Here is a 23,086-nt window from a genome sequence, read left to right as displayed (position 1 = left end):
CATGTTGGCCAGACCAGGCATGGATGGCAGATTTCCTTCCCTAAAGAGAAGATGGATTTTTTTACAACAATCGATGATAGTTTCATGGTCACCATCACTGAGACTAGCTTTTGGTTCCAGATTTATTAATTGAATTTAAATTCCATGGTTGAACCCAGATCCCAAAAAGCACTCTGGATTACTAGTCCAGTGACAGTACTACTACACCACTGTCTCCCCTGTTTAAATGATGTTGGTTAAAGGTTAAGTATTGGTCCTAGACAGAAAGCTAAGACCCTAAGAGCTGTGTTGATTCGTTCCCATATACACGCACGTGCGCATGCGCACACACACACACACACACAAACACACATGTGCACACAAACAGACAACAGAAACCAACCTGCTCTCTAATATGAATTGGATGGGCTGAGTTGAGAGTGTAGGCCAGTTGATGTGATAGGTTCAACTGAAAACCTGACAAGAAGGATCTTTTGGAGGACAATTAGAATGTTTCTATCCTCTGTTGTTATTGACTAGACCATGATTGGCTGAGAGAGTAAAAAGGGCAGGTATAGAGTTTCCAACTCAGACTGGAAGGACTCCTGGACGTTTCATCACATGACTGCCCATCTCCAATTGGCCTGGCCTGCTGGCCGGTCTTGTTTTTTTCCAATATCTCTAATATTCTTACAACTAGTCAAACAAGAGTGCGTAAATAAATTGGTAGAAGACACAATTATTTTTAATTCCTCTGAAGGTTGTTATCTGGGGATCGGTGCCCAGGAGATTGATCTTTAACTCCTGGAGACCCCAGGACAATCTAGGTCTAAAGTATAAGAGGTGATGATGAATTTTGTAAAAATACAGTTTGAGCACTGTGTGCAGGCTTGGGATCCCATTATAGAAAGGACATTAAACACATAGTGAGCAGACAATATAGGTTCCCCATGACGATAGCAAGGATAGAAGCTATGGTTGCTAGGACTATTCCCAATGCAGCAGAGAAACAAAAGCAAGATTGAGGACATTTCCGAATGTCAGCTGTTTACTGCAGATTTTCTCTCCTTGTTCTTTTGGCATTTTCTCCTCCAGGTTTGGTTTATTTGCAAACTGCTGACTCTGAGACCCATCAAAGATCCCAGGGCAGCAGTTGGAGCAAGAGCACAGGAGTTCTCCGCTGTGTCCTGGCCAATATTTATCCCTTAAACAACATCACAAAAGCAGATTACCTGGTCATTATTACAATGATGTTTGTGGGAGCTTGCAATTCACAAATTGGCTGCTGCATTGTCTACATTGCAACAGTGACTACACTTCATTGGCTGTAAAATGCTTTGGAGCCATTCTGTGGTGATGAAAGGCATTATAGAAATCCAAAGTTCTTTCTGAAAACCCCCTTGCCTAGTCTTTATTTCCAAATGATGAGAAGAAGGACACAATTTTTCTACAAGCGATTAGATCGGAGAAGTTGGGACTGTTCTCCTTGGAGGAGAGAAGGTTGAGAGGAGATTTGATAGAAGTGTTTAAAATCATGAGGGGCCTGGACAGAGTAGATAGGGCAAAACCATTGGTGGAAATGCCGAGAACAAGGGGGCACAGATCGGCAAAAGAATCAATGGAGACACGAGGAGAAACTTTTTCATGCAGCGAGTGGTTGGGATCTGGAATTCACTGTGTGGTGAAGTCAGATTCAATTGAGTCATTTGAGGAAATTAGAATTTTTTTTATTCACTCATGAGATGTGGGCATCACTGGCTAGGCCAGCATTTATTGCTCATCCCTAATTGCCCCTGTTTAGAGGGTATTTCAGAGTCAACCACATTGTTGTGGGTTGGAATTCACATGTAGGCCAGACCAGGCAAGGACAGCAGATTTCCTTCCCTAAAGGACATTAGTGAAGGAGATGGATTTTTACGACAATTGGCAATGGTTTCGTGGTCATTATCAGACTTTTAATTCCAGATTTTTATTGAATTCAAATTCCACCATCTGCTGTGGTGGGATTCAAACCCAGGTCCCCAGACCATCACCGAGTCTCTGGGTTACCAGCCCAGTGACAACACCACTATCCCACCACCTCTCCGTATTATCTGAAAAGGAAGAACAACATGCAGGGCTACAGGAGAAGGTGGGGATATGGCACTCGGTGAATTGTGCCTTTGGAGAGCCAGCACAGACACAACGGGCCGAATGGCCGCCTCCTGTGCTGTAACCATTCTGTGATTCAATGGAAAGTTCAGAGCAGCCAGTTGGAAAAGTTCCGACAGTGATTCTCTCACCTCCTGTTCCACACCTGGCTAAAATCAAGACCATCAGGGAGCTGCTATCAGCCCTGGACCTCTGGTTAAATCTTACGTCTTCACCTTGTTCTCTTGACGTCACCGTAGGCGCAATGCGCGATTTTGCAGTCCATGCACGACGAGAATATAATTATTGTTAATCGCACGACAGATTTTCACTGGATTATAATTCTGGGCAGTGTTTCAGAGAATCCTGAACTGTATAATTAAAATAGATGGTCATCAGTGCTAGGCACATGCAGAATCTAATTGGATGGATCATTAACTACCTTAGGCGCAGTAAAATTTATTGATCACCCCCAACGTATTGACCCAATTTTCTTCCTGCTTTGAGTGAAAATAATGTAGACTGCTTTGATCATTGTTACCTGATGATAGAATCATACAGAAGGTTTTCACCAATCCTTCAATCGGGAAATCATAACAACTTGCAACATAAAAAAATTCTCCTCCTGTCCTCTCTGGTTCTTTTGACAGTTACCTTAAATATGTGTCCTCTGGTTACCCATCCAATAGAAACTGTTTCTCCTTCTCTACCCTATCAAAACTTTGAATGCCTCAATTAAATCTCGCCTTAGCCTTCTGTGCTCTGGGGAGAACAACGCCAGCTTCTGCAATCCCTCCACATAACTGAAGTCTCTCATCCCTGGGACCATTCTAGTAAACCTGGTCTGCACCCTGTCCAAGACCGTGACATGAATGTCCCCTTTAAGATGTGCACATGCGCGGCGACACAGCAATCTTAAAGGGGCCACGCAGTGTGACGAAGAAAAATTAGAGAAAGATCATTGCTTGACATCCCTCCTAACATGTGGTGTTCAGAATTAGACACTGCTCCGACTGGGGCCTAATCAGTGTGATTATGTAGCCTACACCTCCATTTATCAATTTATCAATAGGGATGCCATTTACTTTTATAACCGTCTCATCAACTTGCCCACCATCTGCAAAGACCTGTGCACGTATTACCCCCACCCTCCCCACAAGGTCTCTCTGTTCCTGCATTGTGGTGCTCATTATTCCTAGAAAGGTCCACAGAAATCGCCTTGCACCTATTCACAATTCAGGGCTCTCTACTCCGTGAGCCCAAAGTGGGAAATGCCCAGAAGAAAAGGCAGATTCTCTTTCTTGACGCTCCGATTTTCGCTTTGCTCTTCTGAACATTCCCCTCTTCTTCCTGCATTCCAGGCCCTTTTTGCGTTGTCTCCTGCCCTCACACATTCACCACCTAGTACCTCAGAACACAGCTTCCCCAGCTCCCTTGGTCAAAACTCCAGAGACTTGAGCTCATAATATAGGCTGACACTCCCAGTGCAGCACTGAGGGAGTATGGCACTGTTGGAGGTGCTGCCTTTTGACTGAGATGATTGACCAAGGCCCCCTCTGCCCCCTCAGGTAAATTTACCAAATTCCAGGGCACTGTTTCGAAGAAGAGCAGGGTAGTTCTCCCCAGTGCCCTGGGCAATGTTTAGCCTCCAACCAACATCTATAAGCACAGATAAACTGCTCATTATCACATTGCTGTTTGTGGGAGCTTGCTGTGCGCAAATTGGCTACTATGTTCCCTACCTTGCAACGGTGACCAGTCTTCAAAAAAGGACTTCATTGGTTGTGACTAACGTTGTGAAAAGCCGCTTTAGAAATGCATGTTCCTTTGTCATGTTCGTTCCTCTAACAATCTACAGGCTTTTCAAACACAAACTCCATGGGGCAGAATTTCACGGCCTCGTTTCGTTGGGGACGGGGCTGTAAAATGCAGCGAGACATTCTATTGGCTTCGGCGGGAATGTAAAATCCCACTGCCGTACAATCTCGCCCCATGTCACCAGAAGATAACCCAGAGACCCGGGGTAACACTCTGGGGACCCGGGTTTGATCCCATCAAGGCAGGTGGTGGAATTCGAATTCAAGAAAAAATCTGGAATTAAAAGCCTAATGACGACCATTGTAGATTGTCGTTAAAAACCCATCTGGTTCACGAATGTCCCTTTAGGGAAGGAAATCTGCCGTCCTTACCCGGCCTGGCCTACATGTGACTCCAGACCCACAGCAATGTGGTTGACTCTTTAAACAAAAACGCCCTCTGGAATGGCACCGCCACCTTCTCAAGGACAATTAGGGATGGGTCATAAATGCTGGCCTAGCCAGTGATGTCCACATCCCTTCAGCGAACATAAAAAAAGACATCAGTTTCACACCTGCACTCTGTGACTGCAATGGGGTTCTGTTCTGTGAGCCTTTCAATAAGGCCGTCAATAATAAAAGGGGCTTTGCAGCAATCAAACTGAGAGTGGATCATGTTAACCCTATGCTCACAATTGCTAATAACATAAATACACTTCCTAGGAAGTGCGGGGCCTAGGAGTGAATGTCCACAGACCCCTGAAAGTAGTGGGACAGGTAGATAAGGTGGTTAAGAAGGCATATGAGATACTTGCCTTTATTAGCCATAGAATACAAGAGCAAGGCATAGAATACAAGAGCAAGGGAGGTTATGCTGGAACTATATAAAACACTAGTTAGGCCACAACTTGAGTACTGTGTACAGTTCTGGTCACCTCATTACAGAAAGGATGTAATTGGATGAGAGAGGGTACAGAGGAGATTTAGGAGGATGTTGCCAGGACTGGAAAATTGCAGTTATGAGGGAAGATTGGAAAGGCTGGGGTTGTTCTCCTTGGAGCAGAGGAGGCTGAGGGATAATCTGATTGAGATGTACAAGGTTATGAGGGATCTGGATAAAGTGGATGGGAAGAGCCTATTTCCCTCAGCAGAGAGGTCAGTGACTAGAGGGCATAGATTTAAAGTGATTGGTAGAGAGATTAGAGGGAGGATGGTTGGGAAACATTTTTTTCGCCCAGAGGGTGGTGGGGGGTGGGGAACTCACTGCCTGATAGGGTGCTAAAGGCGGAAACCCCCCCCAACTCCATTTAAAAGGTGTCTGGATCTGCACCTCAAGTTCTGTAACCCGCAGGGCTACGGACTAAATGCTGGAAAATGGGTTTAAGCTGGGTGGCTCGATTTTTTTCGCTGGCACAGACACGATGGGCCGAGTGGCCCCCATCTTGTGTGCCGTAAATACTTCTCCATTTTCTAAATTTTCCCGATTCCTGTAAAGGAGGGACGTGCAGGAATGCGAATTGTTCCTTAGGAGAGCTAACACGGACATGATGGGCTGAATGGCTTTTTTTACTGTATCGATTCTAGGATTTTAAATAGGAGGAGGACATTCAGCCCCTCGAATAAAATCACAGTTCGCCCCCACGTTCCTGCCTGTTCTCCATATCCCTCGATTCCTTTTGCTGTTGGTTTGAATATCATTAATTTTAATGGTAATTGACATTGAGGAGCTGAGGGGCAGTTTTTTTTATGTAGCGAATTTGTTGTTCATTCATGGGATGTGGGTGTCGCTGGCTGGGCCAGCATTTATTGCCCATCCCTAATTGCCCTTGAGAAGGTGGTGGTGAGCTGCCTTCTTGAGCCGCTGCAGTTGTTGTGATCTGGAGTGAAAGGGCAGGAAATTGAATAGTAACTCCTGAAAGGCAATTGGATAAATATTTGAAGGGTAAAAATTTACAAGATGATGGGGAAATAGCAGGGGAGACTTGGCCTAATCAGAAAACACTCTCAAAGAGCTGGCTAAGGCATGATGGGCCAGAATCACAGAGGGCTGAATGGCCTTCTCTTATACTGCAACATTCTATGATTCTACCACCAAGCATTTGGCTTTGCTTTGGATGATGGGATTGTCACCTTGCAAAAGGCAGCCAGGTGGACTCTCACAATGAATGTTTGGCACCATGTAGGGTCCTTCCTAGCCCCCGGTGCTGGGTCCTTCAGGATGGGTTATGAATATTGGGCCTAGGTTTCCTTCTTGATGTGGGGCAGGTCTTTAGTGATCTCTTGACAGTGTGCTCTCTTTCCCTTTCTGCTTAGGCTACTAACCAGGCAGGTGCGGGGCCTTACAGCAGTGTGGTCACCCACACAACCCCCGCCTCAGTCCCCGCTGCTGTCTCCACCCTCTACGTCTTGGATGACCAACACCTGGACCCTTGTCTGACCTCGACTTCCACCTGCCTCGCGGTCAAGTGGGCTGAACCATGCAGTAACGGGTCTGAGATCCTCTCGTACAGCATAGACCTCGGAGAGAGCCAGCTAACTGTGGACAATGTCACGGCCTATGTCATACGGGATCTCCTGCCAGACACCTCCTACAGGTAATTGTCTCATCACATAGTGTGGGCCCTCAGCCACACACTCGAAGCAGCTGGTACCCTCTAGTGGACCTTAGGGTTGGAGTCAGGAGCTTTGTGCTGGGTAGAAACTTTACTGGGAGGGTGAGGGCGGGGTGAAGAGGGAGAATACAGTCAATGATGACAACTCCCTGGGCTAGGAAGTGGGAACAATCATTGGAGTTGTGGAAAAGAATCAGACTCAACTGCGATGCTGCCTGTTGTTGAATAGCCTGCCAACAATCACTATCTTGGTTCAGAAATTTGTACAGGGAATTCTAGGTGCAAACTGGAAAGAGCAGCAAAAATAGTTTTTTTTTAATTCATTGATGAGGTGTGGGCATTGCTGAATGTGAATGTACAGTCGTTGAGCGTGTTTGAGGCAGGAGTTGATAGGTCCATGTTTACAAAGGGAATGGAGGGCTGTCGGGATTGGGCAGGAAAAAGAAGATGAGGGGTAGAAGATCAGCTGTGATCTGATTGAATGGTGGAGCAGGCTTGAGGGGCTGAATGGCCTACTTCTGCCCCCATCCCCCCACCCTATTTTTATGTTCTTATGATGACCATCTTTCTTAAATTGATAATCCAAAAGGCAGAGCCAAAATCCAGAGCGACCATATCAGGCTAACAATGACCCACCAAAGTCAGCAGACTGGGGAAATGGGGATGCTGAGACAGTACAATCTGAATGGTATTATTGTGAGGAGGGGTGCAATCGCAGAGGGATCTGGGGGTGCACATTCACAAAGGTGTCAGGACAAGATGATAAGGCGGTTGAGAAAGTGCTTTGTAAACAAGGGTACTGAACACGGAAACAACAAAGCCATGTTAAGCTTTTACAAATTTCGGGTTTGGCTTCAGCAGGGGTATTGTGTCCAATTCTGGGCACCCCTTTCAAAAAGAATGTCATGACCTAAGAGGGTGTAGAGGAGGTTAATCAGGATGATATCAGGGATGAGGGGCTTCAGTTAATGTGGAGAGACTGGGAAAGCTGGTATTGTTCTCCCTAGAACAGAGAAGGTTAAGGGGAGATTTAGTGGAGGTTTTCGACATTAGAAAGGGTTTTAACAGAGCAAGTGGGTCATAGGTTTTAATTTAATTGGCGATGCATGAGGTAAAATGGGGAGAAATTATTTCAGACAGTGGATTGTTAAGATCTGGTTAAGATCTACTTGAGAAAGTAGATTCCATAGGAGCTTTCAAAAGGCAATTGGCCTTTCCTTGAAGAGGACTAATGTATGGGTCTTCTGTGCTTTCAGAGTCTATAATTCCATAGTAGAAGTCCAAGGTCTGTCTATAGTGAAGAATTTTCTCCCTTTTCCCACTCCTGGATACAGCCTTCAAGTTTCCTTCTTTAAACGGCCCCATACATAACTCTCCACAGTCTGTCTGCACTGCACTGCCGGGAAATCGCAGCTTCTTATGGCTCTTGTGTCTTTGTCTGGTTCAATTAGTTTCAGTTTTCCCAGAAACTTGAAGTTCACAGCCTTGTTTCCCAGAAAAATGAAGTTGCAGCTTCTCCATCACTGACGAAAAACAAGAGAAACAAAAAAAATACTTTTAAACCATGGACAGTGCAGCCAACAGAAGATTTGTCAAGTCATCTATTCAGACAATAGGTTTCACACGCTTCCTACTGGTCCTACAAACAACTGATATATGAACCTGTTCCTTTTGTCCTTACATAAATACCCCATATTTGGAGCGTTCTCTGCTGTTTGACCCCTGTTGGCTCTGTCTACCCTCTTGTGTGAATGCAAAAGATCTCGTGGCACTATCTGAGGAAGAGCAGGGCGGTTCTCCCCAGAGTCACGGCCAGTGTTTATCCCTCGACCAATATCACATCACTACAAACTAATTATCTGATCATTTGTTGTTTGCGGGAGCTTGCTGTGCATAAATTGGTTGCCGCATTACATCAATGACTACACTGCACAAAGTGTTTCTGTGGCTTTTCTATAGCACTGTGGGAGAGCCTGAGGTTTTGAAAGGCATTATAGAAATGCAAGTCTATCTTTTGTGCTTGTTCCCTGTCTAACCCTCTCTGCCTCTTCCTGGGGTGGTTCAGGCGAATAGAATAGATGTATTTAAAGGGGAGCTGGATAAATACACGAGGGGCAGAGGAATAGGAGGATATGTTGGTCGGGTGAGATGAGAAATGAGGAATGTTAAGCCTGTGTCATTTTCTGCACACTGCCCTTGGGAATTTTGCATTATTCACTCCAGGCAGACCAGACAGCAAACCGTATCCTAGGTGTGGCAGACAACTCCAAATAGTTACAATCAGAGACTCTGGGATCATGCTGTGCAATATCTCAGCCAGATTTTTGAGGAGTGACAGTCTGATTCAATGTCCCATTTTGGTTAAGGTAACTCCATGACCCCTGCTGAAGTCTCAGTGAGGGATGATCATAATGATCATGATCCCTGGAAGTTTCTGGATCTTTGAGAGGGGAGAAGTGGGATGGAAACCGCCTTCTCTTGGAATTACAATCACAATGTGTTTTTATGTAGTAATAAAATATCACAGGAGCATAAGTGAGTCAAAATTTGACACTGAGCCACATAAGGAGACATTAATTAGTACAGATGACCAAAATCTCAGTCAGAGATAGGTTAAAAGGAGTGTCCTCACATTGAATGTACAACAAGGAGAGAGACCATTCAGCCTGACTAGCCCATACTAGTCTTCACGCTGCACACAACCCTCATCTCACCCGACCAACATCTCCTCCTATCCCTCTGCCCCTCGTGTATTTATGCAGCTCCCCTTTAAATACATCTATTCTATTTGCCTGAACCACCCCAGGAAGAGGCGGAGACAGGGAATTTCCGGAACTTAGGGTCCAGGCCGCTGAAGCCCCCTGCCGCCAATGGTGGAACGAAGGGAGCCGGGGACATGCCAAGAGGCCAGAGCTGGAGTTAACATAGAGTTAACAGCCAGTTAACTTAAAAAACAGACACTCGAGCCTCAAAAGATGCATGACCCCCCCCTGCCCACTGGTATAACAGGGACTGGAAAATCGAGCTCTGCTCCTCTGAGTCAGAGAAGCTGTGGGACTGCAGTTCCTGTCAGAGTGCACGGTTCAATATTTTAGATCATGAACTGGGAAGCTTCCTCTCATTCCATTTCTTAAGAGTATGGATTATTGCAGCGAGGGGTGAATGGATTAATTTAGCAACTGGGTTATTAGGATCAACATGGCTCTTTGTGACTCTTCTTGCCTGCCTCTTCCTCACTGTGACCAGGCCTGAGGAAGATGATTCACTCCCCGCCGCACTGCACCTTACATGACCTCAGTATGTCCCAAGGTGCCTTACAGCTAATGAATTGATTTGAAGTGTAGCCGCTGCTGTAATGTAGGAAATGTGACAGCCAATTTGTGCACAGCAAGCTCCCACTATCCAACAATGTGATAATGACCAGATCATTTGTACCCGTGATGTTGATTGAGGGATGAATGTTGGCCCAGGCTGCCAGGGGGTGAACTCCCCTGCTCTTTTATGTCCCACCTGTGAGGGACAAGGACAGCGCCCCCAACAGTGCAGGATTCCCTCAGTACTGCACTGGGAGTGTCAGTTTGGATTCTGTGTTCAGGCAGCGATCAAACTGAGCACCTTTTGATTGAGAAGTGTGGATGCTGCGCACTGAGGCATGGCTGATGCTTTCATTTGTTTCAAAATCGCTACAGGGGTAAAATATGATCATCAGTTTCCATTTTGCAATGCATTAACCTGGCGTTACTTTCATAACTTTTAGGGATGGGCAATAAATGCTAAAGGCAGTGATGCCCACATCGCGTGAATGAATTTAAAAAAAAACAACTGAAGCAGGTTTAATACCAGCAATTAGGTGATGCATTGACAATGAATCTTGAAATGCCATCTTAACTGTCGGAGGTGCTCTCTCCAGGATGAGACGTTGACCTGAGGCCTCCATCTGCCCTCCCAGGTGCCCTGGTAGCAAATCAGAAGACAGTGAGAGTTAGAGGTTTAGAGTTTACTTCCTGTGATCCATAAGGGTAAATCCATTCTCCAAACAGACCAACTTGTGGTGAATTAATCGATTCCATTCAGTATGGTGATCAATGGGGGTGGAGTGAAGGTTACCCTTCCTGATCATTATCCAGTGAGCTCTACCACCCAGCCCCCAAAGCGTGTTCCACCAATCATTTAGGTCATGGCTGATCTGTATCTTAACTCTAGTGGGCACGGTAGCTTAGTGGTTACGTTACTGGGCTCGTAACCCAGAGGCCTGAACTAATCCTCTAGAGGCATGAGTTCATATCCCACCAAGTCAGCTGGAGGAATTTAAATTCAACTCATTAAATAACATCTAGAATGGGAAAAAAAAACTAGTCTAAGTAATGGTGAGCGTGAAACTACCAGATTTTTATGAAAACCCATCTGGTTCACTAATGTTCTTTAGGGAAGGAAATCTGCCATCCTTACCTGGTCTGGCCTACATGTGACTCCAGGCTCTTAGCTGTGCTCTGAAATGGCCTGGCAAGTCACTGAGTTACATTCCAGAACACGATTCACCACTATCTTCTTACGATCAGTTAGGGATGGGCAATAAATGCCAGTGAAGCTCACGTCCTGTGAATGAATAAAAAATAAAAAAATTAATTGCCTTTGCTCCATATCTCTTGATGCCCAATAAAAATGAATCAATCAATTATCCTAAGCACCTTCACCCTTCGCTCTTCTACATTCGAGGGAATACAAGCCTAGTTTACGCAACCTGTCTTCATAATTTAACCTTCTCAATCCCGGCATCGTTTTGGTGAACCTGTGCTGGACCCACCCCAAGGCACAATCTGTCCTTCGTGAGGTTCGGTGCCCAGAACTGGACACCGTTACTCTGCCTGTTGTCTAAGAGAACTTTATGCAGCTGTAACATAACTTTCACCCCCTTTTTTATTCCAAACCCCGTTGTATCTGCCTGTTAGCTTTTAGCGATGTCTGCGCCAGGATTCCAATTAACAACTAAGAGCTGGATCCCCTGGTGATTTTCTTCAAATCTCGACCCATTCCATCAAGGAAAGCAGACAGCTTTGCAGCTCTAAAGCCATTCTCATGGGCTCAGGGCATCCCAAAGCACTTTACAGAGAATCGGGTACTTGTTGAAGTGTAGTGACTGTCGTAGTATAGGGCATGTGGCACCAACTTGTGCACAGCAGGATCCCACAGACAGCAGTGAGATAAATAACCGGCATTCTGTTCCTTCGTGGCATCGGGCAATGTTTAACGAGTGAGGCTGACCATCCGAGGTCTCAGCTTCAGTTATCCTCAGGGTCCCTGGACTACACAGAGGAAGAGAGAAGGTGAGGTGGGGTGGGGAGGGGAGGGGTGGTGATATCAGCCATTGTTGCAACTCATGACTACTGTTGTGTCAGGTGAGGGTAGAATGGGGCTTGGCTCAGTATACCAGCTCCACAAAGTAAAATGACCATATCACGATTCACAACAGATTGAACCAGGGACCCAGTAGTTTCCCATCAGCCAGTCCTCTGCCTCCAATTCATCGATTGGGAAGGATAAGTTTAAAAAACAGAAAAGAAAAACTTGCATTTATACATTTATTTATGACCACTAGATGTCTCAAAGTGCTTGAGATGCAGAGGGATCTGGGTGTCCTAGTGCATGAATCACAAAAGGTTAGTATGCAGGTACAGCAGGTAGTAAGGAAAGCTAATAGAATATTATCATTTATTGTGACGGGAATTGATTACAAAAGTAGGGAGGTTATGCTTCAGATACAGGGCACTGGTCAGACCACACCTGGAGTATTGGGTACAGTATTGGTCTCCTTATTGAAGGAAGGATGTAAGTGCATTAGCAGTTCAGAGAAGATTTACTAGGCTAATGTCAGGAATGGGCAAGTCGTCTTATGAGGAAAGGTTGGACAGGTTAGGCTTGTATCCACTGGAGTTTAGAAGAGTAAGATGCAACTTGATTGAAACCTTTAAGGTCCTGAGGGGTCTTGACAGGGTGGATGCGGAGAGGATGTTTCCTCTTGTGGGAGAATCTAGAACTAGAGGTTGTTGTTTAAAAATAAGGGGTCGCTTATTTAAGACAGAGATGAGGAGAAACTTATTCTCTCAGAAGTTAGTCAGTCTTTGTAACTCTCTTGCTCAAAAGGCAGTGGAAGCAGAGTCTTTGAATATTTTTAAGGCAGAGTTAGATAGGTTCTTGATGAAACAAGGAGATGAAAGGTTATCAGGGGTAGGCGGGAATGTGGGGTTGAGATTGCATTCAGATCAGCCATGCTCTTATTGAATGGCACAGCAGGCTTGAGGGGCCGAGTGGCCTGAACCTGCTCCTAATTCATTTGTTTGTATGAGATACTTTAAGTGTAGTCACTGTTCTAATGTAGGAAACTTGGCAGCCAATTTGCACACAGCAAGATCCCACAAACAGCAATGGGATAATGACCAAACCATCTGTTTCTGTGATGTTAATTGAGGGGCAAATATTGGTCAGGACTCCCCTGTTCTTCTTCAAAATATTTGCATCCACCTAAGTGGCCATGTAGAGGCTCAGTTTAATATGTCAAGCAAAAGATGACACCACCAATAGTGGAACATTCCCTCAGTAGTGGCAGTCTTGAGTCTTGTGCTCAAGTCCTGGAGTGGGACTTGAACCAACAACCTTATGACTCAAAGGATAGAGCGCTACCAATTGAACTACAGCACACGCAGCATAACTTTATGTACTTGTGTAATTTATACTTTATGTAAAGTCTGTACAGCAATCGCACCAGTGAGGAGAAGGGTGTTATGACACAGCAGTTTGTAAAGGCTGAGTTATTTCAAATCCCAGAGGCAAACTTTAAACAACTGTCATAATCCATATTTTCGATTGGTATGTTTTGAGTAGCAGCTCTAAATTCAGAAATAAGAGCACCAGTTCTCGAGAGGTTTTCATGTCAAGCTAAATGAAACATTTATTAATTTACAACATGGCTACAAATTACAACTATCACAACTTTTAATAAATTCCCAAATTAATCTCCACTAAGGCAACAAAAACCAATAGACTTAAACAGACACCAGGCAAAGCATTTTCATCTTACAAATTCACAATGAGGTTTGTTTCAGTTTGGCCCTTTGCAGACAGCTGTAGGCTTACAGGCTTAGACCTTACATGCCTCTGACCTGCACACACACAAACTCCTTTCTGTTATACCCAGCCTTCCACTTTGAATGTAAATTCTCGTTGTTTCACCAGGCCCTTTGAACCCCGTTCATAGTACCAATTGTATCAGTAATATAAACATTGCTTGGTATCTCCTAGCTAGGTGCAAGATTTCACTCCCACCCTTGAATGTTCTATTCAACAAAATGCAAATGTACAAATGTACCCTCTAACTACTGTTTACACCTCAACTACTATACATCAAAGCACCCAGACTAGCTGGCTTTAAATCCAATTAACACACGCACACAGACTAAACCTCTATTTTTAAAACATTTCTAATAACATTATATACATTAATATCTCTTCCTGACAGGGGGGAAGGATGAATTTACTCAACATTGCTACATCAAAGGAGTCATCCAGTTTATAAAACACGTGTGGCTCAAAAACGCATCAAAGTCAGCGAGCTGCGAATATGTGCGTGTAGATCACACAGAATCACACAGTGCAGAAGAGGACCTTTGGCCCATCGAGTCTGCACCAACACGTGAGAAACACCTGACCTACCTACCTACCTAATCCCATTTACCAGCACTTGGCCCATAGCCTTGAATGTTATGACGTGCCAAGTGCTCATCCAGGTACTTATTAAAGGATGTGAGGCTAACCCGCCTCCACCACCCTCACAGGCACAGCTTCCAATCGACTGCACCATCCGTTACCTCAGGGTGAAAAAGCTAAAAAAAATTGATTAAACATCAAAAATAAATGCCGAGTAATCTCTTGTGTTTGCAGAAGGTGAGCTCAGTCTCACAGAGGAAAATTCATCATAGAATCACACAGCACGGAAGGAGGCCAATCAGCAGCCATGCCTGCCCTGACCCTATGAGAAAGCTACCCAATTACACCCCCCCACCCCCTCCCCCAGCTCTTTCTTACAGCCCTGGAAAATTTCAAGTAGTTATTCAGTTCTCTTTTAAAAGTTACGATTGAATCTGCTCCCACCGCCCTTTCAGGCAGCTCATTCCAGATCACAACAACTCACTGAGTAAAATGCGATGTACTTAGGTACTCCTGATGGGGTGACCTAACAGACATCTGTAAATTCATGAAGGGGTAGATGTGGAGAAAATATTTGCACTGGTGTGGGAGACCAAAACTATCAGCAGTAAATACGATACATTTTTAAATATTCATTCGTAGGAGGTTTGCATCGCTGGCTCGGCCAGCACTAATTGCCCGTCCCCATATGCCACTAATAAATATGATAAGGAATTCAGGAGAAACTTCTTTACCAAGGGAGTGCTGGGGAATGTGGAACTCACTACCGCAGGGAGTAGTTGAGGTGAATTGAACAGAGACATTTAAGGGGAAGGCAGACAGGTACATGAGACGTGAGAAATGGAGGGATGAGCTGATAGGGTGAGATGAAGGAGGGTGGGAGAAGGCTCATGTGGAGTATAAAGGCCAGTGTGGAGAAGTTGGGCTGAATGATGTGTTCATGTGCTGCATACTCTATACACAAGCTGGAAGTGTGAGGTCAAGCAGGGGATGTAGTGTTTGACATCAAGCTTGTTATTAACAGCTTCTCACCCTGTAGCTAGAGGAGAGGCTGCGGGTGGTGAGACACTCCCCCACCTTGAGGTCCTAGGGTAGGTAACAGAGACATGATTTGAAGACAATAAGGACTCAGGGAGGAAGGAGAGTGTGTAGGACAAGAGACACCTCAGGACAGCAAACGGCACTTTATAGCCAAAGGAGCACCGTCGCTGCAGGGAATGCAGCAGGCAATAATGCACAGCAAGCTCCCACAACGAGCAATGTTATAATGGACCAGACGGTCTGTTTTCAAAGTTGGTTCAGGCGGTTTAAAAATGTCCGGGAAACCCGGGAGAACTCCCCTGCTCTTCTTCCAATAATGACAAGGGGCAGAGTTTTATGTCCGGCAGACGTGCACACAGCCGACCTGATTGGGAGTAAAATAGCGGGTGACGCCGTCAGGCGGGTGTCCCGACGTTATCGCGCACCCATCGCGATAGATCGGTCGGCGGGCGCATGCGGGTTGGGTTGGCGAATAGACCAGGCGGCCTTGGCAATTTTTAGGAAAGGGTGAGGTTTCCAACAGTAATTTTTTAAAAAGATAAAAGAAATTTTTAAACATCGTTTTTAATATGTCCCTGTTCATGTGACTGAGTCACATGGGGGGACACGTTTCCCTTTATTTTACAAACCTTTATTTTTCATTGTAAGATCCTTCAGCTCCCTGAGGCAGCTCTGTGCCTTTGGGGAGCTTTCAGTACGCGTTCCCCACCCCCACACGCAGGCGCAGACTTCAGCGCTCGCTCTCCTCCCGCCCCCCACCCCCACACCCCGGCAGCGCCGAGGTTCTCAGCCTGTGCTGGCCGCCCGTTAATCCGTTTCACAGCCGCTCCCGGCCTTGCCCGCCCGGCCCACCCGACGAGGAGAAAATCCTGCCCCACAGGGTTTGTTTGATATTCACCCGAAAGGGACAGACAGGGTCTCGGTTTAACATTGCATCCAAAAGGCTATGCAGCGCTCACTCCGCACCACACCGGGAGTGTCCGCTGAGATTTTGTGTTCAAGTCCCTTGGAACGGGACTGGAATCCGCAACTTTCTAGACTCAAGAAATGACAGCGCTACCAACAGAGCAAGGGCTGACCCATGAACTTAGGAGGAACAAGAGAGGGCTTTGGGACATTACGTGAGCTGTGTGGAACATGACCTGGGAGGAACCGGTTACTTTGGACCGGTGGTTTCTAAATCACACCCCCTCGTCTGAGAGTTTTCCTCACATCATGTGTGATTCTGTTGTAGACTCAATGATAGGCATTGATTGCTGTGGTCAGTCAATAACTCCCACTATGTTAGCTCATGTGACTGGAAGGATGGTAGACGGTGAACTAGGTGAACCTTGGCCTCTCTTAGTGCAGTTCCCCCGGTGAGACCCAATTTAATGCCTCAGTCTTTGTGCAATCCCAAAGTGCAAATTTGGGGGGGGAGTATGCAAGTTGTTTGAAGAGGGTTGGGATGTAGTAAAAAGGGTTAACAGATGGGGTGTGCTAATGTATGGCGTAGGTGATGATGTACCACTGACACTATTGATAGTGAATTAGACTCTCTCTCTCTCTCTCTCTCTCAAGCCTAGCAGAAACTTGCCAACTCTGTAAACTTGTTTAGATGTAGTACTAATAAACAAGTGTTAAGCAGATACTAGAGTATGTCTGCGGTCTGTCTAAGAAATAAATCCCACGTCGAGAGCCCGAGACAGAAGAACCCGATCTCAGAACATGGTGACAGTGATGGAGACATCAATATAAAAGATACACACAAACAAGATGCTGGGGTAGGCCATTCAGCCCCTCAAGCCTGCCCTGCCATTTAATAAGATCATGACTGACCTGATAGTAACCAGACATCTGTATCCAGCCTACCCCTGATAATCTATTGCCCCCTTACTTACCAAGAATCTATCCACCTCTGCCTTCAAAATATTCAGAGACTCTGCTTCCATCACCTTCTCAGGAAGAGAGTTCCAGAGACTCACGACGTGAAACAAATTTCGCCTCATCTCTGTTTTGAAAGGATGACCGCTCATTTTTTGAAAAATGACCCCTAATTCTAAATTCTCCCACAAGAGGAAACATCCACCCTTCCAAGATCCCTCAGGATCTCGAGGATCTTATATGTTTCAGTCGGAGATACAAACACAGGGTACACCGGCGTTATCGGAGGAATTGCAGGGTGAAGAAACTTTTGAAAGAAGCTGAAGAAATATGAGCAGTAGCAGGAGGCACATTGGGGAGAGGTAACGATGGTCGTATCTCATGAGCAGCCCCTGCCCTTGTCCTGCCCGTTTGGCTGCCTCGAGGGGCTGCAGAGGGGCCAGCAGCGGGAGTTATGGAAACACCATATTGAGGATTATCAAGTCTTCATAAAAAGGAGCCAAAGCTTCTGGTTAGCTCCTTCCTTTATGCAGTAGGTCCAGTAGCAGATGACGTTCTGCCAAGACAGGATGCACTGGAGTTCTTCGGACTTTGAGTCCGTTCGTAAAGCTAATGAAACCTTTTTAGATCTGCCATGGAACCTGGTTTTCATGCTGGCAGCTCAGTGCACAATATGGCCTCCACTCCGAACGCTGAATCGGGCGACCGCCTGTGGCGACTCTGAGTCTTCACGTGACTCTGTAGATCGGGTAGGCCCATGGGCAGTAGCCACACCCATTAAGAGAGCCCACCAAACCGCCCGATAGGGTGGGAGACTCCAGGCCGGCAGCCATTTTCAGATGCTTGCAAAAACCCAACGCAGACACCGGGACTGCCCGGCAGGGGGTGCAGGACGCTCCCTGTGTGGCCAAACCGGACATTTCGAGCGTTCCTGTAAATCCAGCAATTTTAACTGAAGTCGAAGACCAGAAAGTATTTATGAGAAACATTTCTTCCAAGAAATGGAAAGTCCGGAACCGGACGAACCAACAGAGTTTCCTCGGGAATGTTGGCTCATTCCTAGTAATCTTAGAAAAAACAGATGATGCTCATCATCTGAATGACTCACTGTTTTCCATGAACACCCTTCAACCTTTTATTTAGAAGCAGTGGGCATTCAGTCTTCGGAAGCTGAGGAAGTTTATACACTCAGCAGTCAGTCCCTCTCTTTCACAGAGACACTATCCACTAGACCCCGGGCAGACAAGGAAGTTCTGAATCTCTCAGTTCTTCACCGAGTCAGGCCAGAGGTGGAGGATACCATCGGCACTGCAGCAGACGGTGACCATTGGCATGAAGAGCTGCTGGACCTGAATTGGCTCTTCCTAGAGAGTGATGGGGGAAGAATCCCTTGCAGTACTGAGTGACCTCTTGGAGGTTGAGATCCTAGAGAATGATTCATCTTTCCTGTTGATGGATGCACCTCATGATGTCTCTGTGGTCTGTTTAAAGAATCAGCTGTGGTTTTAGTGGCTGATTCAGACCTTAGTTCCACTGAATCTACACATGTATTGTTGACCTTAACTCCTGTTGTCCATGAAGAGTTATCCACAGAGGATGCTTTGCCTGAGTCCAGGTCAGAGTCCATAGAGGATCACACTGTTCGAGAGCTGGTACCTTCCCAGGGTCAAAGCTAATTGCCCCTCCACCCCCCCACCTATACTTCAGTCCCAGCTAAAAGCCATCTTCTCTTCAGAGCTGGAGGTCAGAGCAGAAGCTGCAACAGAATCTTTAGCACTTCTGAAGCTGCAGATTCCTGTGCAGATTCTTGTCCCCGAGTTGATTGTCTACAGGAAATTCCTCTCATTACAGAAGATGAGGCTGTCTTCACTCCATATTCTCAGAAATTCATCCCATTGCCCACAGTGGAGCAACCTCGTAGAGAGAGAAGTCTGGCTCTCTTACCGCTGTCTACAGAAAGTAGATGGTCCTCCCGAGGTGTCATTGGAAATCATCCTTTCCTGAAAGGCTTACTGGAGTTTTGTTTCTCCCTTCATCATCATTGGAATCTCCGATCTTCAATCCCTTCTCAGTCTTTGATGCAGCAGTCGATGATACAGCTGTGATAGTCTTCCCTGGAGTTGAAGATAGGTGTATAAAATTATGAGGGGCATAGATAGGGTAGACAGGAAGGAACATTTCCCCTTGGTGGAGGGATCAATAACCAGATTTAATAACCAAATAGATTTAAGGTAAGGGGCAGGAGGTTTAGAGGGGATGTGAGGAAGAATTTTTTTCACCCAGAGGGTGGTGGGAATCTGGAACTCACTGCCTGAAAGGATGGTAGAGGCAGAACCCCTCATAACATTTAACAAGTATTTGGATGTGCACTTGCGATGCCATGGCATACAAGGCTATGGATCTAGTGATGGAAAATGGGATTAGAATAGTTAGGCACATGTTTGACAGGCGCAGACTTGATGGGCCGAAGGGCCTTTTCCTGTGCTGTAGACCCCTATGACTCTGCGACTCTATTCCTTTTAGGAAGCTTCTTCCCAGAGTCCTTCGTTGGAGAAACAAGTTCCTCAGTGTCCTGAGTTGTTCTCTTCTAGTCCCAGCGGCTCCAAAGGTCGACTCATTCAATCTTCTCTTTTGGAATAGTCTTCTGCTGAAAAGTGCCTGTTGTCCTTGCAGTTTCGTTACCCTGTAACCTACACTCTGCTTCCCAGCAATGATGCCGGAGCGCTGTCCCACTCTGCAGATGATGACGAGCTACCGGATGTTGAAGAAAGCCCTCATGTCTCTAAGACGTCTTCCCTAAGGGCCAAGAATACTGAGGGAGATAAATCCCCCAGGACTGTGACTTGGGGAGGGGAGGAGTTAGGAGTTGGAGTTGAGTAGAATCTGTAGTTGTAAAAAAGGGAGTTACAGAAATGTAATGTAAATAGTTAAAGACACAGTGAGGGCTTTCTTCAACATCCGGTAGCTCGTCGTCATCTGCAGAATGGGACAGCGCTCCGGCATCATTGCTGGGAAGCAGAGTGTAGGTTAACAGGGTAACTAAACTTCGAGGACAACAAGCACTTTTCAGCAGAAGACTGATCCAAAAGGGAAAACTGAATGAGTCGACCTTTGGAGCCTCTGGGACTAGAAGAGAACAACTCAGGACACTGAGGAACTTGTTTCCTTTTGTTGAAGATAGGATAGTATATTTGGGGGGAGGTTTAGTATAAAGGCTTAAAAGATGGGATATTCTAATATATGACATTAATGATAATGTACTGCTGACATCAGTCAGTCATGTGTTAGACTCTTGAGAGAGAGAGGGGTTGGAATCATGCCTACAGGCAACGTGTCTACTCTAACAGGTTAAGATGTAGTAATAATAAACAAGTGTTAATCAGGTACCAGAGTATGTCTACAGTCTGTCTAAGAACCCAGTCCCAAGCCTAGGGTCCAAGGTAGAAGGACCCATCTCAGAACAGAGGAGGCTTCAGTTGTTGAGCAGGGTGAGGGAACAGGAATTAAGCATGGCGGGGGAGCTGATGAAAGGGCAAGGGTTTCTCCAAAAGAAACAAAACCTACTATTCAGCAGCAGCATTCAGGCCTCAGAGTGTAGTCCATGGGGGAGGTGGTGGCATAGTGGTATTGTCACTGGGCTAGTAATCTAGAGACCCAGGGTAATGCTCTTGGGACCCAGGTTCGAATCCCACCACGGCAGATGGTGGAATTTGGATTCAATAAAACTCTGGAATTAAAAGCCTGATGAAGACCATGAAACCATTGTTGATTGTCGTAAAAAGCCCATCTAGTTCACTAATGTGCTTTAGGGAAGGAAATCTGCCGTCCTTACCTGGTCTGACCTACATGTGACTCCAGGCCCACAGCAATGTGGTTGACTCTTAATTGCCCTCTGAACAAGGGCAATTAGGGATGGGCAATAAATGCTGGCCCAGCCAGCGATGCCCACATCCCATGAACAAATAAAAAACATTCACCATGTCACCAACAAAGGAACACAAGCATTGAGAGGGGCCTTGCAGCTGTCAGAATTGAGGCCGACCTCCACTACAGCCATTGCTAACTCGGAGCTGACAATCCCAAAATCTCATCTCATGGCCCCCACTGGGGCTCATTACCCACCGTTTGGGAGACCCTGGCCTGGTGATTCTTATGAAAGGCCAGTAGTAGGTAGGGAAAGGATGCAGTGGTTACGAAAGGGAAAAGCAAAGGTAACGAGCCTTTTTTTATATCCAATTTCAGATTTAGAATCTGCTGGAGAGGATGTCTTTCAATGTAGGAGCAAGTGTAGATTCGAGTGTAGACAGAATCTTATAGCCCACGGCCATTCGGCCCATTGTGCCTGTGCTGGCTCCTTGAAAGATTTATCCAATTAGCCCCACTCACCCCCTGCTCTTTCCCCATAGCCCTCACTGCTCTCAGGAGAACATTCCCAGCTTCTCTAGTCTCTCTACATCCCTTATCACGGGTACCATTCTGGTCAATCTCCTCTGCACCCTTTCTAAGGCCTTGGACACCATACTCCAGCTGGGGCCTAACCTTTACAGTGATTTCGCATGAACTCCTGGCTGTTCTGAGCCCATTTTCCTGTTGCAGGTGTCAAGGGTGCAAAGATTTACCTCTTTTATCTTTTTATTCCCTCTTCTCACTTTTAGGATCAGGATTCAGGCGGTGAATGGAATCGGTGCTGGTCCCTTCAGCCACACAGTGAAAGCCAAGACAAGACCCCTGCCACCAGCTCCTCCAAGGCTAGAATGTGCTGCCTCAGGCCCCCAGAGCCTTAAGCTCAAGTGGGGGGACAGCAGCAGTACCAAAGTACTAACCGCCGATATAGAAACTATCTACATGCTTCAGATGGAGGAACGGAGTGGAAAGTAAGTATCACTTGACTTTAGAAGATTAAAAGGGGATCTAATTGAGGTGACCTGGGGGCCAATATTTTCCCCTCATCCAACATCACTAACCAACAGGTGAACTGGTCATTTAACTCTTTTCTGTTTGTGGAATCTTGCTGTGTGGAAATTGGATGTTGCATTTCCAGCATGATAACAATGTGTACACTGCAAAGTCACGCGATTGGCTGGAAGGAACTTTGGGACATCCTGAGGTTGTGAACGATGTGGCAGAAATGTAAGTCGATTGACAGTTGCCTTTGACAGCTCATTGGGACACTTTGATACTTTGACACTTTTGACAGTTCCTCTTGCCAGCTCTCCTGGCAGTTGCAATAAGTTTATGCATTTTTTACGCACATTAATGTCCCCTTTTAACAAACCCCAAAGGGTATCTTACCTCTCCCAAAAGGCACCTCACCTCTCCCAAAGGGGTCCCGGGAATATCCAAAGGGGTACCCTGCCTCTCCAAAAGCGTACCCTACCTTTCCAAAGGACCCTACCTTTCCAAAGGACTCTGAATAGTTTAGACCTGCTCCTGCCAGGACTAGTCTGCACGCATTGTGTTCCCCACTGCTGACTAACAAAAATAAGACACAACGGGAGGCAGCTGCTGTTTTATATGGGCAGCTGCCTCCACAAAACGTGCATGTGAAAATCCTGACCTGGGCCCATTCCCAACCCCGCGAAAATGGTGGGTGTTGTGTTCGCTGTGGGACTTCGATATTTCGACCTCTTCTGCCATTTTCGCAATGACGAAGAGATTCTCCGCCATTACAAAAATTCAGGCCATAGAGTCTAGGAGTCCATTGATTCTGTGTTTTGAGTAACCTTCAAACAATGGCAGGTGTGAATTCCACAGGTAATGTTCATCTTGGTATGTCCGTTCCAGGAGGAGGTCCCCCACCCAGCGATTCACTTAGAACTTCTGAAGCTTGATAGTCTATGTCGAATAAGCAAAGATCACCTGACCCCTTGGCAGCCACCTTAACAGTTCATCAGTGTCTATTTTAAACAAATTAAAGGCAGTTCCAGAAGCTTCCATATGAACTCGGTCCACGTGTAAAGTATG

At 46.0% G+C, this 23,086-nt stretch overlaps 1 protein-coding gene across 1 annotated transcript in view; it reads left to right on the top strand.

Annotated features, from left to right (window-relative positions):
• Positions 1-23,086, top strand: part of fndc3ba (fibronectin type III domain containing 3Ba) — a 285,397-nt gene that overhangs the window by 236,977 nt on the left and 25,334 nt on the right. The window contains exons 19-20 of the mRNA XM_078564466.1: positions 6,219-6,499; positions 21,778-21,996. Coding sequence (XP_078420592.1) covers positions 6,219-6,499; positions 21,778-21,996 — 500 coding nt within the window. The remainder of the gene's footprint in view (positions 1-6,218; positions 6,500-21,777; positions 21,997-23,086) is intronic.

This window comes from Cetorhinus maximus, chromosome 19, assembly GCF_964194155.1.
Source record: "Cetorhinus maximus chromosome 19, sCetMax3.hap1.1, whole genome shotgun sequence".
NCBI lineage: Eukaryota > Metazoa > Chordata > Chondrichthyes > Lamniformes > Cetorhinidae > Cetorhinus > Cetorhinus maximus.
The sequence above is the reverse complement of the archived record's forward strand: the minus strand, read 5'-3'. Positions and strand labels throughout refer to the sequence as shown.